The following is a 19,657-nucleotide window of genomic DNA, read 5'->3' on the forward strand; positions in this document are numbered from 1 at the left end:
AATCTTAAAATGTTCTTCTACAAAATTTGCAGCAATTTCATTTGTTTCTTCTTTTTAGGTGATAGTCTGTGGCATCTCTACCGACTTGCTTTGCTTTCCCTGTGCACTCCAGCTGCTTCTGCTCCATGTGAGAGGATTTTCTCTAAGGCAGGGGAAATTATCCCCAAGAAAAGAAACAGACTCGGCCATCACACAGTGGAACAAATTCTTTTCTTAAATAAAAACCAAACAGGTTTTTATTTAAGAACACGATAACCTTAAATGCATCATGTTTTTACTTTACAAGTTCATAAGCATTTCCCTTTCCAATTCACAATCAATTCTACCCCCTGGTCAAAAATACATATAAGAAAACTATAAATATAATTTATAAACATACCTGTCCAGCTGTCCAGTGATTAATTGCATAGGTACATGGAGGCAGGACCTTCCATCTGCAGAGGAATGGCTTATCTGAAGAGTTTCAGTCAGGTTTCAGAGCTCATCACAGCACAGAAACAGCTTTAGTGAAGGTTACAAATGATCTTCTTATGGCCTCTGACAGTGGACTCATCTCTGTGCTTGTCCTGCTAGACCTTAGTGCTGCATTTGATACTGTTGATCATAATATCCTATTAGAGCGATTAGAACATGCTGTAGGTATTACAGGTACTGTGCTGCAGTGGTTTGTATCATATCTATCTAATAGACTCCAATTTGTTCAAGTAAATGGAGAGTCCTCTTCACACACTAAGGTCAATTATGGTGTTCCACAGGGTTCAGTGCTAGGACCAATTCTATTTACATTATACATGCTTCCCCTAGGCAGCATCATTAGAAGACATAGCATAAATTTTCACTGCTATGCAGATGACACGCAGCTCTATCTATCCATGAAGCCAGGTAACACACACCAGTTAGTTAAACTGCAGGAATGTCTTAAAGACATAAAGAGCTGGATGGCCGCTAACTTTCTGCTTCTTAATTCAGATAAAACTGAGGTTATTGTACTCGGCCCTGAAAATCTTAGAAATATGGTATCTAACCAGATTCTTACTCTGGATGGCATTACCTTGGCCTCCAGTAATGCTGTGAGGAACCTTGGAGTCATTTTTGACCAGGACATGTCCTTCAACGCACATATTAAACAACTATGTAAGACTGCTTTCTTCCATTTGCGCAACATCTCTAAAATTAGAAATATCCTGTCTCAGAGTGACACTGAAAAACTAGTTCATGCATTTATTACTTCCAGGCTGGACTACTGTAATTCTTTATTATCAGGATGTCCTAAAACCTTGCTGAAAAGCCTTCAGCTGATCCAAAATGCTGCAGCAAGGGTACTGACAGGGACTAGAAAGAGAGAGCATATTTCTCCTGTTTTGGCTTCCTGTTAAATCCAGAATTGAATTCAAAATCCTGCTCCTCACATACAAGGTCTTAAATAATCAGGCCCCATCTTATCTTAATGACCTTGTAGTGCCATATCACCCTATTAGAGCACTTCGCTCTCGCTCTGCAGGCCTACTTGCTGTCCCTAGAGTATTTAAAAGTAGAATGGGAGGGAGAGCCTTCAGTTTTCAGGCCCCTCTTCTGTGGAACCAGCTTCCAGTTTGGATTCGGGAGACAGACACTATCTCTACTTTCAAAATTAGGCTTAAAACTTTCCTTTTTGCTAAAGCATATAGTTAGGGCTGGACCAGGTGACCCTGAATCCTCCCTTAGTTATGCTGCAATAGACGTAGGCTGCCGGGGATTCCCATGATCATTGAGTTTTTCCTTTCCAGTCACCTTTCTCACTCACTATGTGTTAATAGACCTCTCTGCATCGAATCATATCTGTTATTAATCTCTGTTTCTCTTCCACAGCATGTCTTTCATCCTGTTTTCCTTCTTTCACCCCAACCGGTCGCAGCAGATGGCCGCCCCTCCCTGAGCCTGGTTCTGCCGGAGGTTTCTTCCTGTTAAAAGGGAGTTTTTCCTTCCCACTGTCGCCAAAGTGGTTGCTCATAGGGGGTCATATGATTGTTGGGTTTTTCTCTTTATTTATTATTGTGCTATCTACTGTACAATATAAAGCGCCTTGAGGCGACTTTTGTTGTGATTTGGCGCTATATAAATAAAATTGAATTGAATTGAATTGAATTACAGCAGAAGTATACTCCATAATGTGTTGTACAATATTATATCTATATTATATCTATTTTTCATCTATTGTATTTACCAACATCAAGAAGTCACAAGCAAAGAAAGACCACACTATGGAACAAGTTTAAACAAGCAAAGTTTACTGATGAAAATTATTTATTAAACAAATAAACATAACAATTTTTTTTACCCCAAAAAATACATTTTCAAAGCAACACAATGGTGGCCCAATATCAGACAGAATTGTAAACTCCACTCTGTAGAATGGGCAGTCATCATGAAGTAGTTCATTTGATTTTGTAGATTCAAGCTGCTCTTCATATTTTTGTCCACCAGATGTCACCAGAGAGGACTGTGTTGAAATGCTTAGAGTAATGAACCGTATTTCAACACAAGCTTCAATGCTTCAGAAAGCTTCATTTGGCCATCAGTACCTATAATCCAGGCAAGGCAGGCTTAAAGTGCTGGAGCTGAATGTGAGCTGTTTGGACAACAATAATGCTCTTTCTGAAGCAGAGGTCATCCAGAGCTCTGTGGCTGTGGATAATTAATGGATCCTGACTGCGCTACTTACTGGGAGTGCAGGTGAACACTTTCTCTAACATCTCTGTCTCAGTACCACAAGGACAGATAAAGAAAATCTTTACCCCCATAGCACAATACCTGCATTAAATTTAGATTTAAGCCGCTTATAGTATCATGTTTAGACTTTCATTTATTAACCTCTTCATATTTTTTAAAAATGTTTTTCTATGCCATGATGAGCTCTAAACCCTCTCTGAAATTCTTCAAATAAACCATGGACAATTTAAAACAGCTCATTTAAGAAGTTTCAAAGTAAAAGCACTGTTGGACTGTAATGAACTTTAACAGCTGGATATAGTACCAGGTATTTAAGCAATTGTTTATTTATAGCCAGCTTAAAAGCCTGCAGCACATAGCCTGTTGGTATTATACATTGCTAATTACTGTAGTAAGTGCTTCTTTGATATACTTAGTGTGCTGTGCGTGTGATTATTTATAATTTTTTTTAAATATATCTAAGAGCAACAGAACTGCACAGTGACCAAGCTTGAAATGGTTTATCACATTAAATTAGTACATATATAAAGTACTTTTGACTGCAAATCACATTCACAGAGGTTAGTATACCACCTCATTGGATATATGATCTATCATGGACGAAATGCTAAGTGGACTGATTCTTATATGGCGCTTTCCTGGAGCACTCATAGCGCTTTATACAACAATCTATCACACACTGATGAATGCGTCTGTGACAAACTGGTGTACAGTATTGAGCTTAAGATGCAAACCACTGGATGAGCCACTCACACACCCCTACATCCTTACATGTAACAGGAAACAGGACATATTAAGGAAATATGAAGGTACAATGATTAAACAGGAATGACACTGATATTTAAAAACTAAAGTATTTGCTGTAGTTTTACAGTACCATCTACACTATATACTGTAGTCGTGAAGTTCTTCAGACATTACCTGACAGAGCTCAGTGTGAAAACATGGATGTCCAAACAGGTACTGCCTCCTGCATGCTTTGTGTTGATCTTATTCTACACATCATCTTCAATTCAGAAAGATAGTCTACCCTCAGTCACCACTTGCCCTCTTTCCTACAGAGGCCAGTTCTATAAAGCAAGTTCAACATATCCATATTATCCTCATCTGTATACCTCATCTGATTGAACCTACCCCACTACTGACATCAGGCTAAGCAATATTAAAAAGGTTGTATTAAGAAGTGTTTAATTTATAGTGTTAAGAGTTTTGAGTGGTCTGTAAAACTGAAAAGCTGGGAAAAATTAAATTAGGTTAAAATGAAATTAAATAAATTAGTAAAAAATCCAGTTGCGTGTCAACTTATCAGCATCACTGCTACATCATATATGCATAAGAGGGTCTGGCTTAACACAGAAGTAAAAAAAAAAATCCATTGATGGTTTTCAGGAAAAGTCTTTAAAAATGTTCACAAACTAGAAACCCTCTCATTGCCTGCACGCCAAGGTTTTGTATGTGTTGATTGCTTATCTTGAACACTATCTGCTCCAGAGCATAATTTACTGTGGCGATGTGAAAAGTGGAGCACCTCAATGACAGTAAAACCCAAGGTTAAACCAGAGGTTTCCTCACTAAGCCCAAATCCTGCTTCATATTTCAGGAATACGTGATGGAAAGGCCTAATAGGCAGAACGTCGGACTCTTTCTTTAATGTTACAGCATTTACGTTGCTCCTTCTCAGTCAGTCTGACTTCTAATTCCTTTTCCTGCATGTGTTTGTGCTGCTTTTTGTTTGCCTGTGATCAGTGAGCACCCTCGCCTTGTCGTACCAGTGTCCTGTAGAGCATACAGACGACAGCTGTCATTCTCCACTCTGTTGGATGCTGCTCTTGTAGTCTTTTGGGTCACTTGTAGTCTTTTGGACTTAATAGTGCTGGCAGGTACTTTCCCCGGTGCAGGAATGCTGCACCCAGTCGCTGGTTTTACAACACTCAGAGAAGAGTGCACAGACACCCCTTGGCACATGCATTAACAGGTGTCTTAGAGTTGCAGTCTCATCTCTTATGGAAGCTGGGACTGTCAATGATCTGAGAGAACTTTCCAAATGAATCTATTGTGTCCACAGGTTCTTCTGTTTTTGCTACTTTCATGTGGTCACCGATGTTTGCCCCAGGGGAAGGGATTTGATTCAGAGTGCTGATCCTGGGGAGGAACTGGGCCAGGGCTGGATCTCCTCGGTCTAAGCCCTGCAGTCTTTGCCGGTGGTTTCCCAGACTGAGCAGGACTCCATGTCTGTCAGAGATGTAGATGTTGTACCCATCTGGCAAGATCTGCTCTCTGAAGATGCAGTCCTCTCTGCTGTAGGCGTGCTGGAAAAGTTGACATTACATTCACATGTATCACTCTCCACATTCTACAATATACTTTATTGTATCCTTTATTTGAAATAAGTAAAAAATATGGCTTTTTGGCATTTGTTTCGACTAAAAATGTATTTGTTTGCTGATCCTATATACATGTTGTACAATGAGGGGTAAGGGTTAACAGGGACTATTAACAAAAAAAAAAAAACACACAAAAAAAACATACGTAAATGGCACTGCAAGTTCTTCGATGGCTGTTTACTTTGACCAAAGATACCCAGCCAGAGGCCAAGGTTGTTGTTGGTGCTGCTGGGTCTTTTCATTCAGGTTTTTCCACTTTGCAAACACATCCTGCCCTGCACCACACTGAACAAAGGTTGATGAACTGGTCGACTATTTGAATGAATGACTCTGCTGCATGCAGTGAATATGGAAGCCGATTAACAACATATCACAAGCACGGCAGACCTTGCGTCACTTGTGTCTACAGAAACCTTTCTAGAATAGCCACTGAAGAAGTTTGTAGTCAAAAATTACATCTACTTTCTTTATGGAATAACAGTTCACCACTTAGAGTTCAAATGCCAGCTTGACACCAAGTGAAACTAAAGTATTTATTGAAGTAAAAGCACTGTATCAGAATATAAAGTTTAAACCAGTAATAATCGCATTTCAGTAGAACTGTGCAGATTATGAAATAGAGAAAGATTAATTATTAATCAATCAGATTAATCAGTTAAAACATTTTTCCAACAGGTTTTTGCTTTAGAAAGTTTACAAATAGGACAAAGATGGAGAAGAAGCTTATTTTGGCTGTCTTGTATTTTACTTGTCATGTGTGTCTCCTCATATGAAGAGAAAAAAACATGACACTGCTGAGAAAGGCTCCATTTTAGATGGACCGGTGGTCATCATGGTTACATTGTGATTGTCTGTGTGAGGTAAAGTGTATTAGCACTTGTTGCATGAGATGCAACTGCAGCTGGTATTGTAACTATTATAGCTGTTGCAGTACATAAATATAACATAGTCGCAATCACAGGCAGAAAGGATCATGAATATTCACATGGCTATACAATCTTGTGAACGCTTAAATGCACCTGTACTACTTCCATAGGAATTAAGAGGAGAAGAGGCAGCCAGATGCTCCACAAAAGCAGAACTTTAGGCAGTTTGCAGGTCTGTGTTAACGTGTCTCAGTCTTCCCAGGTGTGGATGTTCCAGCAAATTATCCCCAAGGTCAGACTGTGCAATGCTCAGATAAACTGCCAAAAAACCTGAGACCTACATCTCTAACTCGATAGGCCTCAGTTTGTATGTTAAACGTTAAAATTCTTCACAGCAAATTTCGAAAAAGACTGAACAAGTATGGCTTGCTTCTTCTCTTTAAAAAGAACATGACAGCAACAACAAACAAACCTCAAAACTTCTGGAACAAAGTCCAAGTGGAGATGTCTGGCCATGGTGTACAGCACCACGTTTGGAGAAAACCAAGCACAGTATATGAGCACAATTACCTCAAAGCAACTGTCAGCACTGTGGTGGAGTGCTGATCATTTGGGCACCTTAAAATCACTGAGTCAACCATGTATTCTTCTGTATACCAAAGTATGCTGAGCCAAACGCTTGCCTGAAAATGGATCATTCAACAGGACAATGATCCCAAGCATAGCAATACATTTACAACAGAATGGCTGAAAAAAAATTAATTAAGATGTTGCAGTGGCCCAGTCAAAGTCCAGAACTCAACCCAACTAACATGCTGTGGCATAACTTTAAGAGACCTGTGCATAAACAAATGTCTGCAAACAGCAATGAACCAAAGCGACTTTGTTGCACATCATTGTGGTCCAAAATTCCTCCACAACGATGTGAGAGAATAAAGTCTTTCTAATGAGCATTACTGCTAAAGGTGGTTTTACAAGCTACTGAATCATGGTGTGCACTTAATTTCGTACAGGACTGCACAGAGTGAAAACGTTATGTTTCACGGGAAAGTCCACAAGCAGCATCAATATAAGCTTGGTCTATGTGTGGGGGTAGATATTCTTACTTTCCAAACAAAGGGTTGGGTAGTTTGCTTGTTAATACAGAACAAACTCTCCAGTGCTGGAATTTCAGAGACATTTCCAAAATGAGGCACATGAAAAACGTACAAGCAGAGTGTCTACTTTTGCTTGGAGCTGCTTTGTGAATCTGTTTGAGCTCTAGGACTAGCTGAAAGATGAGGAGGAAGAAGCTGGTCATGACTCCATCTTGAGATGTAACATTTAGAAAAAATGTTAGCTACCACAAAAACACCCCCCTCCCTCACAACTTTTATTATTTGGAATTATCACATAAAATTTAACCCACGAACTGAAACTATAACTGAATTAATTTATAACATTAAAAAAAAAAAATTGTATTCTTAACTCGAAAAACATGTAATAACTGACAGATATTACTAAAAATATTTAGTAATAATTAGTTTTTTTCATTTGTTTATGTTGCCATTTTTCTATTTTGTTTGTTCTATTTGCACTCTGAGATTTGAATATTTCTCTTAACTTAAGCTTAAACGTTGCATGTGAGCAGTGTCACTGTGCAATTCAAACTTTTACTACAAATGTATACTTTACTGTTTGATATCAGTATCATTCACTCTGCACGCAATACAAGTGTGTGACATTTGTCATGTTTTTAATGAACTGCATTTGTCACTTAATTAGATATGCTACATCGTTCTACATTGTATTTTATTCTTTTATGTGTGATTTTGGAAAGAATTTTGTATCTCTTGCTTTGATAAGTGGTATAAATAAAAATATGTATTCTTCTCCTTTTGTTAGTATTATTAGTATTATTATTATGCTCACCGATGAGTACAGTGTGCCGTCGTCTTCTATGCAGAGAAACCTTGCGGTTGCTACCCCTCTGATGACAACACGGCCTGGACCGACTGGACGAATCTCCATTAGGCCTAAAATGGAAATGTTCCCCACAGCGAAGAAACACTGCGGTTAGTAACAAGTACCGCAGTTTGCAGCCTTTTGACTCTGCGCTTCAAAGTGTTCCACTTACTGTGCAGAGTCTGGACGGCAGAACCACGGATCTGTCCACCCTCACTGATCAGCAGGTGCATTCCCGGTCTGGTGGCGTAAAGGTGCCTGAGCCGGACCACCTGGGCCCAGCCGTGGGCGATGTGGGGCCCGTTGTCTGACAGGGGCATGCAAACCATTCCAACACCAAAAAGCATATTGACAATGGATACGATGAGGAGCAGCAGCATGATTCGCGTGTTGTGGCTCCCTCCAGCTGGTAGTGAAGTAAGTGGACCTCTTCCTGCACAGCCTTTTAAACGTGGCTCTTATCAGCAGCAGATAACCCCTTTTCCCAGAAACATACCACAACACACCCCTGCACAACATCCAACTGAATCATGGCTCTCCGCTGGCCCCAACCGAGCCCAAGTCATGTTAGAGTCAAAGATCAGCTGAACGTGCCATTATATACGGACTGTTGTGCAGACTATAAACACAATCATATAGGTTTTTCTTTATGCACAATATATGATGTTAAAAACAGCACATAAAAGGAGATCACTAGTAACAGAAAAATACTGTAGGAGACTTCAGTTTTAGCAATTGTATGTTGTAAATTAATCGCCAATATTGTTGTGCATCCTTGTTCACAGTCGCTGCTGTATGAATACGATATATTTCACACTCAAAATGTGAAGGACATATACAAATGCAACAAAGCACTGTGGATTAAGACTGCATTTCATTTTTTAAACAAAAAATCAGGAACAATTTCAAAGAAAAAAAACTTTCTTTTCTTACTTTTACTATAAATACCTCCACAGTAATATATACAATATCATAAATACCATTAGCCATCACAATCCAAGTAAATTTCAGCTCATGCCTATAGCCTCGGGATATATTATATTAATAATGTGTTGCATAATTACATTACATAAAGTGCTACCAAATGTACACTGTCAAATTGCACATTATTTGAGGATAGGGTAAAGTCTACACATTGGTCAGAATCCATGCAAAGTTGTGAGATTGGGTCACTCTACACTAAAATAACAGACTTCTTTCCGCTCTTATCACATTCTGGCCTGTGCTTCCGCTGTTCTGTGTTGCATTTACATACAAGTTAAACTGTAATCAGAGTAAATATCACCATTCACTAAAATGAAACCCGAGGCCCAGATCTGAAAAACCTCCATAACCTTTGTAAATTAATTCTTTCTGAAGGCAGATTGTGTTAATGTCCATTTGGGCTATGGCAGTTTTTCCAGCTGGTCAAAAATGTAAAATTCATTTAAAATGTAAAGGTATGCAAAAGTTTCAGCGTCTACTTAGTTAGTGTTCAGTGACCTCCTTGGCCAAGTTACTGATGTTACTGCAGAGTCTCAGTCTTACACCATTTTTAAGATCCCTACAGATTTCCAGTACTGTTCAAATCAGAGAACTCTAAAGATTTTAATTTGTGTTTGTAGGAATAGTTGTTGCATTTTAAGGTTTTACTGGGATCATTGTCCTGTAGAAGCCGTGCTCTTTTCTCTTTCATATTCTTAACTTGCTGCTTGACATTTGCAACAAGAATTTATTTTTTATTGGAATCTCTTCTTACTTCTGATTATGCAGTATTTCCACTTGCTCTGGTTGCCATATAATATAAAAGCTGGAAAGGTAAACACTTTGATGATCATGGATAAAGAAATCATTTTTAACATCAACATCTTTCAGAAACTTTGTGGAACCCATAGTTGTTGAGCATTATCACTAGGACTGAAGAGTCTGAAATTTTATCAAGCTGACTTTATGAGCCAATGATTGCTGAATTTTAAATATCATTACAATAACAATATTATATCCTCATTTATCCAAATACCATCTATTTCCTGTCTATTTGTTGCCTAGTCAATAAGGACATAAACTGCACATCTATGCAGGTCTGCTCTATCTCTATCACTTAATCTGTCTACATAGCTTCTGTCACTAGATGGCAGACTAGAATTTCTCTTCTCTTTAAAGCATGCAGGGGACACTGGGATTTATTCAGTCAGGAAGTCACAAAAACTTTTGCATTGTTTTTCCTTATCATTCCAATTTTAACATTATGGAGTGTCTGAGTATAGACCTTGTGATCGTGTGGGTGGTGCGAGGCCTTTAAATTTTGTCAGTGAAAACAAACATGTGATTTACGCTCTTGTTTTTCAAGATTTGCTTTCATTGCTGATATGGGCAAGTATTCCATTAAAATCATAAACAATTTATCATCAAAATTCCATTACTGATTAACTGCCATTTAGTACATCACTTATTCAATTTAGCATCACAGGGTTATTTATGGTCAGTTGAGTTATGAAATAAAATAAACTGTGCTAAGTGAAATGAAAACAACAACAAAAAACATAGTCTAATTAGAAATACTGTTTATAAGAAAGCATCTATCAAAATAAAGTGGCAAAATGCATCAAAGTATAATGATATGCTTGACAGTATCAGTACCTTTCTCTCTCAGTGCATTTATATGCCATTGCTGCATGTCCTTAAATGAGTGTCTTCCCTCTCCTTCAATTCTACTTTTTGTGTGCATCTGTTGTCTTTTTATACTTTTCTTTTTTCTTTTTCACCTCAGCCCTAATCATTCCTGTTAAACAGCTGGTAACCCAATCTGGTTCTTAAGGAATCATCTTCCTTTTTCTTTAAAAAAACTTGTTTTGCTATATAAATCTCCTTCTGATTAGTATTTCTGTGATTTAAATGAATAAATGACACTGGTTTAAAGTGAATTAATTTGAACAGCTTTTCAGTGCTCCCAGGCCTGAAAAGGTTTTCAGCAGTATTCTGATTACTGTCCTGGCATAAATGTGTGTATACTGTACACAAAAAAAGAAAAGAAAAGAAAAACTCATTCAACTGATCCACTAAGTTCCCTAAATGTTCCCTAGAATGTTAGCTTTTAAAGGAAAAAATTACAGTTGTTTGTGAATATTGCTTTGCTTGTTAACAGGCAATGAAAAGCAGCTTTACATTACAGACTAATGCAGTGGGTTGACCGGCGCGGACATTTGAGAAGGATGGCTACTGATGGTGCTGCTTGTTTTGCTGAAAGAAACCTCAGGATGATAAGCCATGTCTGCACCCCAAGGAGCACTGGCTAAACACATCCACACTTTCAAAATAGAAAGGGACAGAAAATCCTCTCTTCGGAGAGAAAATACATAAAAAACAATTGTATTCATCTCATTCAAAATTAGAAGTGAAGCTGATTAGATTATGACTTTGATTACATGCACAAGCAACATGTGCAGTCATAATCTTGTGTGTATCTGCTAATACATGTATTCAAGTAGTGCTGAGTCAGTAAAAATGTTTTACTGCCTTTTCATTTACACTCCTGTTCCACTCATGTAGCAGTGTATCTTATTTTGCTTTACAAAAAGTATATTTTATTACCTGTAAGAAATGCATTGAACTCTTGAATCAAAGCAAAACCATCAACAGCTGTGTAAAGGATTCCGACCCAACACACCGTGTTTCCGTTTTGTTTTGCTTTTATTGCATGCACAGTTATATTTTTCTCCTAGCTCAACACACACGGCAGCCAACCTTCCAGTCAGCTGTGCACTCTACTTCCCTCTGGTCTCCAACATCACTGAAAAAGAGAAATCCTAATCAGCACAATCACATCGACCTGTCCCTCCAACCTCCCTGGCACCGCCCCTCCCCTGCACCTGAGCCAGGGATCACACCTCCGCCACAAGCTGGTAACTGTATCTCTTTTTTAGCTAGGTTTTAAGTGCATTTTTTTCCTGAAACCCTTTCATATGAAAACTTGATTGCTTGACCTATGCATTTTATGCCGTGGTCTTCATCAGGATCATCACAGAACACATTACAGACAACACTCTAAACAGCATATGTACTTGTTACGTAAGGCCCAAGAAAGTAGTAGCTCTAATATTAACCAGTAAGGAACCACCACACACGCACTGCAATGGTTTACACAAGATTTATTTTTTTCCTCAGACTCAAACTACTGGCTGAAGACACAACTCTGGCCAGAAATCCAAGGCCCAAAGCCACCGCGGTCAGGGTTGTTAGCCTGGTTACAAACAGGGGAAAGGTGGTCACTTGGAAGAACAAGCAGCCAAAAACATATCAATCCTGCATCTTCCTCAGAAAGGCTTGCCACCCATCTTTTCAGGCGTTCGAAGTTGGGTCTCCACATCAAATCATGGGGCTTCCACTCTCAAGCTGAAACTTCCCAAAAACTTGTCCAGTTTCCTTTCATGGGCACAGAGAGTCTCCAATCCAATGTTTTTTCCTCCCAGCAGGTCCACACAAATCCCAATTAAAATGAGTCCTCCCTCCAACATCCTCAGATTATTTTAAAAGCAAAACCAGGCCAGGTTAAAAATCTGTTCTGTGCACACTTCATCCTGGAGTCTCCGAGGCTTCCCTGCTGCACCAGTGTCCTACTAAAAGAACAACAACAAACCCCCTTCCCGTTTCCTCTCCCCTTTATAGAGAAGGGCTCCAATCCTTCCCAATCAGCTGCTCCCAGTACTCAACTCCATATAGCTGGCAGCTGGACTAGAGTAGAATCTCCACTCCCACATGGGTGTGGCCCACACCTCACACCAAACATAAAGAAACACCAAAGCATTAATACAAAAAAAATCTAAAGTAATGCCAACCCAAAAGCTTAGTGGGGGATTCTCTCCATCCTTTTCCACCATGCTATACTCTGCAACACACACCCCAACCTTTTCGTAGCCCGTCCTCGGGCACTCTACTAACTATATCGACATGGGGGTTTCCCAAAATTCTCACGGGCAGATCTCCTTAGACCCTCCTGAACAGCAGGGGCAGACTAGTAGGAGGGGGATAGTGATCTGACCCTGGCCTCTGCTGTGCTGTGCTCCATAGAAGCAACCACTGATCTGAGACTGTCGCTATATCATGATTTGGATCTCTTACTCTCAGTGTGCTGCCAGTTTACCTTGTCCATCTCTTCTTGTTGTATGGACTAAAACCCTTTCTCCTGGGAGCAATGGAGCTGCTCTAGCTCCAACATCATACCTGTCCTTCATCCGGCTTGCAGCCTTCTGACTGCTGTTCTCCACCATTTGGTATGCCAGCCTCAAGCGTTCATGATGTCTCTTAACCCACTCTTGGGTGATTGTTGGCTCTGTGGATCTCTTTATCCCCATAGACAGCTCAACTGGCAGACGAGCATTCCGTCCAAACATCAAGTAGTGGGGGGTGTAACCTGTAGATGCATGGACAGAATTATTATAGGCCTGAAGCAGTTCTGGTAAATATTGCACCCACCGAGTTCGCTTCTTTTCCACCAGGGTGGACAACATGTTATTAATGTCTGGTTGAGTTCTTTTATGAGGGCAGACTCAAAGTTGGCGCCTTGGTCTGAGTGCAGTTGCTCTGGACATCCAGTTGGCTGAATAATGTGTTTCAACAACATCTTAGCTGTGGTTGAAGCAGTCTGATCCCTGGTAGGTATTGCCCAAGCATACTTGGTAAACATATCAGTAGCAACCAAAATATACTGGTATGAGTCTGCTGGTCTATTTAGTGTAAGGAAATCAACAGCCACAATTTGGAGAGGTGCATGTGTATAAACAGGAACGAGCGGGGCCTTACCATCACCATGGCCTTTATGACATACACACCGTTCACAGGATGCCGTACAGTCACACACTCTCTTCTCCATTTGAAGCCAGTAAAAACTACAAAGCAACATTGAGAGCGTCTTTGCCACCCCCAGATGACCATTCCTTTCATGGAAAGCCTTCCATGTTAATTGTTGTTCCTGCAAAGGAATGAGAATTTGATAATAAACCTCATATGTGTTGGAATCCACTCCCTGTGGACCAACACACCCTCCAACAGCTGCAGCCGTGACCATTGTCCCATGTAATTTAAGACTGCAGTAGACTCCTGATGCTTCTCCTCCCCCGATGGTTTCGTTCCTCGGGCCACATACTGTCTCACCTTATACAAAGTGGGGTCCTGCTCCTGTAAGCTTTTCCAGTGTCCTGGATCCCAATCAATGTTCACAGCCTGAACCCATGCTCCTTCACCCATCCTCTGTGGGGACACCAGATCTTGGGGTTGCACCTGTAATGGCATCCTAGACAGAACATCAGCATTCACATTTTCCTGGCTGGGCCGGTACTTGATATCAAATTGATAATTTGCAAGTTGTGCTACCCACTGTTGCTCCACTGCGCCCACTTTTGCAGTCGATAAATGGACCAATGGATTATTGTCAGTATAAACTGTAAACAGAGACCCCATAATAGTCTTTAAATTTCTCCATCACCGCCCATTTCAAAGCCAGCAGCTCCAATTTAAAGGAGCTATACTTTGCATCATCTATTTCTGTGGGTGCCAAGCTTCTGCTAGCATAGGCTATCACACATTCTTTCCCATCTTGTACTTGAGAAAGTACTGCACCAAGGCCCACTTTACTGGCATCCGTGTAGAGCCGGAAAGGTAATTTGAAATCAGCAGAAGCTAAAATAGGCACCTCTAGCAGTTTCTGCTTCAGAAGATCAAAAGACTGTTGACAATTCTCATCCCAGTTTATGGGAATATTCTGTTTTTTATTCTTAGGTACTCCGACCAGCAATGAGTTAAGAGGCCTAGCGACACTTGCAAATCCTGCAATGAACCGCCGATAATAACCGGCAAAGCCCAAAAAGAAACACACCTGATGAATAGTCTGCAGGGCTGGCCAATTCTGTACAGCGGCAATCTTATCAGGGTCCGGAGCTACACCCTCACTGCTCACTAGGTGACCCAGGAACTTAACCCGTTGCTGGAAAAGAACACATTTATCTGGTCGCAACTTCAACCCATAGCTCTTCAATCTTGCAAACACTGCCTGCAGATGCTCTAGATGGCTGTTGAAATCCGGTGAGTATACTATCACATCATCCAAGTATACCAAAGCAGACTCTGTGATTTGACTTCCCAAGCAACTTTGCATCAACCTTTGGAATGTTGCTGGGGCATTACACAAACCAAAAGGCATTCTTTCAAATTCGTAGAAGCCAAAAGGAGTACAAAATGCAGTCTTTTCTCTGTCAGCTTTGGAAACTTTCACTTGCCAATACCCACTAGCTAAATCAAGAGTGGAATGGTATTTTGATTTAGTCAGCATTGTCAAGGTCTCTTCAATTCTAGGTAGTGGGTGGGCATCTTTATGTGTCACTGCATCTAACTTGTGGTAATCCACACAAAATCTCAATTCCCCATTTTTTTTTACGTACCAGGACGATGGGTACTGCCCAGGGACTTGTACTCTCCCTCACCACCCCTGATCGAATCATATTATTCAGCAACTCTTGCACTTCCTGATACATTTAGGGGAATTGGCCTGTACCGCTCTCTAATGGGAGGTGCCATACCTGTAGGGATAGAGTGCGTGATTACATCCGTGTGGCCATAATCCTCTTCGTGGGCAGCAAACACATCGCCCCATTTCCTCAAGAGACCATTTAACTTTTCTTGCTCCTCTGTAGATAGGTCTGACTTCCCTTGTGTCATAACTTCAATATGATGAGCGTTACCAGGTGGTTCCGGGCTCACCTGGTACACACCAACTTCAACAATACCTGGCCTGGTTTGCTCAAAGTAACTTCAAAGGTTCCTGAATGTCAACATTTTCCGTGGAGAATGTAGCAAGGGCCTCGTAACGTCGTAAAGTGATAGGAAAAGGGTTGAGATTCCTTACTTTGATGGGGACTCGGCCTTACGGACAATTCCTAGGGATCGAGCAACAGCAACTGTACTAGGCCCTTCAGTGGCTCCACCAAAATACATTGTCCTTTCCTCAGTGTCTGTGGAGCCCTGGCCCAAATCACCTGCTCACTGTGCCCAGGATCATCACCAGATGGCGATAAGCTGGTCGAAGGGTCCCCACCTGTTGTACAGGAGCACCCGCCTGAATTCTCTGACAGTCCTGAAAAGTGGATGCCCACGGTTGTTGAGTGTCTACAGTTGAGCCAACAGGCCAGGTCTGGGTCTGTATCTGAGGTTTCGAGAAAAGCATATCCCAGGATGGAACGATGACATTCATACCTAAGATAGGTAATGCATTACGATTATCGGGATCATCCTTTGAAATCACAATTCCCATATCCTTCAAAGTAATGCCTCCCACCTGTACTTCAGCCAGCACATAGCCCACATAAGGAATAGCTAATCCATTTGCTGCCTTCAGCTTTAACCAGTTGAGTTCACTTTCTTTTCCTGGCTCCTGATCACCAAACAATGTCTTAAAACAGGCTTCTGGCATTAATGTTACATTAGACCCAGTATCTAGCAAAAATGTCACTTCCTTACCGTCAACGAATACCTCTACTTGACGGCATGTCCCTAAAAATTGAGAGTGATTTAGCTGGGCTGGACCATGGTCATCTTTTCCAGTCACCTGGCCCATAGTGACTGGATTTACTCGTTTAAAGCCATCTGAGATGGAGTGCCCCAACACTCTCTTGCCATGTGTTCACTGGCTCCACACTTACTACAGATGGGTCGCCCTTGTTCATCCCACTTATGCCGTGGTCGTTCCACCAACCATGAAATTTGCTTTGTCGCTGGGGGTGGCTCAGACACTTCAGCACATCTCCTATACTGATAGGAACTAGAGTTCTGCCTTTCTCTCTCACCTCTGGGAGCTGGACACGTCTGTGGCAGTGGTGCTGGTCAAACAAATTCCCTCAGCTCCTCCTGAAGAGTATTCTTGAGATCCATAATTTTCTCCTTCATTTCTGCAAGAATCTCTGCTTTAAATTTATCTTTCCAATTCAAGGTATCCTGCCACTTTAGATCCCCTTTTACTATGGCACAAGCGGAGTCTTCATACGAGCTATGCAAAGCATTTGCTTCCAATTACACAGCTGTTCAAACAAGAGATTAGGGTCATGCCTTAACACACGCCGTAGATCTCACTGTATCTCACCCTCTCTGAGGCCCAAGACAAACTGATCACGCATGTGCAGGTCGGCACACCAAGGGTCTTGTGGCTCTTTTGTTTGCAGGCAATGACCTATCTCCCTTAAACGCAAAGTGAACTTTCTAATAGGCTCTTCTGGCCTTGTCTGCACTCATAAAACATGGCACGCAAGGTACCCACAGCTGTTTTATCCCCATGCAGTTCTTTAAGTTGAAGAAAGATCTTATCTGGCGTATCCCACTCTACTTGCTCCAAAATAAGAATTTGCATCGTGGTTCTCCTCCTAATGCACTCAGTACAAAATCACACTGCTGTTCTATGAACCACTTTTGAGCACGGAGCATTGCACTAATTTGGCTCTCCCAGTCTTCATAATTCGTATTAAGCCCACAAATTTTGGTACCCAAGGTGCACCAATAAAGAATGGTGACACCATATTAATGGTTTCAGATAGCTCATCAGCCATATTGATCAGTCTAAGGCAGGTGGTTTTGTATACTGGTCACAAATCCTGTCGACGAACGCCAGATGTTACGTAAGGCCCAAAATGGCCTCCATACAAGAAAGTAGTAGCTCTAATATTGACCAGTAAGGAACCACCACACACGCCATGCAGTGGTTTACACAAGATTTATTTTTTTCCTCAGACTCAAACTACTGGCTGAAGACACAACTCTGGCCAGAAATCCAAGGCCCAAAGCCACCGCGGTCAGGTTGTTAGCCTGGTTACAAACAGGGAAAGGTGGTCACTTGGAAGAACAAGCAGCCAAAAACATATCAATCCTGCATCTTCCTCAGAAAGGCTTGCCACCCATCTTTCAGGCCTGGCGTCGTTCGAGTTGGGTCTCCACATCAAATCCTGGGCTTCCACTCTCAAGCTGAAACTTCCCAAAAACTTGTCCAGTTTCCGTTCATGGCACAGAGAGTCTCCAATCCAGTGTTTTTTCCTCCCAGCAGGTCCACACAATCCCAATTAAAATGAGTCTTCCCTCCAACATCCTCAGATTGTTTTAAAAGCAAGCCAGGCCAGGTTAAAAATTGTTCCTTTAAATGTGCACACTTCATCCTGGAGTCTCCGAGGCTTCCCTGCTGCACCAGTGTCCTACTAAAAGAACAACAACAAACCCCCCTTCCCGTTTCCTCTCCCTTTATAGAGAGGGCTCCATCCTTCCCAATCAGCTGCCCCAGTACTCAACTCCATATAGCTGGCAGCTGGACTAGAGTAGAATCTCCACTCCCACATGGGTGTGGCCCACACCTCACACCAAACACAAAGAACACCAAAGCATTAATACAAAAAAATCTAAATCATGCCAACCCAAAAGCTTAGTGGGGGATCTCTCCATCATTTTCCACCATGCTATACTCTGCAACATAATGAGTAGAGGAACAGTGATCAAGTCTCTGTGGACTCTCTTCCTTCTTAATCCTTTCAGGCAGGTTACAGACCCAAATGCAAGACTCATGATACTAGGAAGGCAGCTTTAATGCTATAAACTGGCCAAAAAGATACAAAGGCAAGGGCAGAAGCTAAGAATACATACAGAGAACTAAGAACCACTTTGGCTTCGGCAATGGAGCTGCTGAACATGGTCCATTCGGACTCAATGTCCCCAGTCTCCCCTGGAATGCTGTTGAAGCTCTGCCGGAGGTGTGTTGAAGATCTCATGGACTGGGGCCTCTGCCGGGGTTCCTTATGCACCTTCACTATACATTTAGGTGTGCCATGTCTGTCCAGCGTTCTCCCCGTGGCACCTGTACCACATGCACTTTTGGACACCCTTATGTTGGAACATGTGTTCGTTATGGACAAACTGTGGCTTGCACAGAAGTCCAACACAAAACACCCGCAGGTTCAGATGAGGGAGGTCGTTCCTCCCATCCCCCTCCAGGTCTCACTGCCGTTGCCCACATGAGCGTTGAAGTCTCCCAGTAGGACAACAGAATTCCCAGGTGGAGCACCCTCAAGCACCCCGCCCAGCTATGTCTAGCCAAGAAGGCTACTCTGAACCGTCATGCTGCACAGACCACAGTCTGGACAAGTTCCCCGACGCAAAGACGCAGGGAACAACTCTCTCATTAACTGGAGAACCCAACAGGGTACAGGCAGCAGATGAGGGATACTAGGATACCCACCCAGCCGCCACCTCTCACAAGGGCAACTCCAGACAGAGTCCAGCCCCTCTCCAGGAGACTGATTCCAGAGCCAAAGCCATGCGTTGAGGTGAGCCCGACTATATATAGCCATTACCTCTCAACCTTCCATTCCATGTCCCAATTGCTAGTCTTTGTAGCCGGGGATCGGTCCACCCGGCACACATTGCACCCCACACCTCCTGCTGGTGGTGAACCTGCAGAGGATGGCCCTCCTGGAGGTGTCATGGAGGTTAGGGCCCTGTAACCCTGTCCTGGGCAGGGTGAACTGTTCCCTTGATCGTGTACTCACAGGGTCTTCTGAATCGCTTTTTGTCTGGTCCGTCACCCAGGACCAATTTGTCAGGGGCAAAGCCCTCAGCCACATAGCCCTGGATCCCTGGACAGACAAACCCCTCCACCCCAATGAGGCACGATTCGCATAATCTTTATCTGATAAGAGATATGTACGCATGTTACCCATACTGTACATGTAAAAAGTTTGCAGGTTGAACTATTTA

General features: G+C 41.8%; 1 protein-coding gene across 1 annotated transcript; it reads right to left on the reverse strand.

The window, feature by feature from the left end:
• Nucleotides 1-2,246: 2,246 nt before the first annotated feature.
• fgf19 (fibroblast growth factor 19) lies at nt 2,247-8,325 on the reverse strand. Its single transcript, XM_003456559.5, has 3 exons — nt 8,076-8,325; nt 7,871-7,974; nt 2,247-5,018 (listed from the first exon to the last, which is right to left on the reverse strand). The coding sequence occupies exons 1-3, from the start codon at nt 8,281-8,283 to the stop codon at nt 4,704-4,706; spliced, it is 627 nt and encodes a 208-aa protein (XP_003456607.1). The 5' UTR covers nt 8,284-8,325; the 3' UTR covers nt 2,247-4,703.
• Between the last annotated feature and the right edge of the window lie 11,332 nt (nt 8,326-19,657).

Source organism: Oreochromis niloticus, linkage group LG1 (assembly GCF_001858045.2).
Source record: "Oreochromis niloticus isolate F11D_XX linkage group LG1, O_niloticus_UMD_NMBU, whole genome shotgun sequence".
Classification (NCBI taxonomy): Eukaryota; Metazoa; Chordata; class Actinopteri; order Cichliformes; family Cichlidae; genus Oreochromis; species Oreochromis niloticus.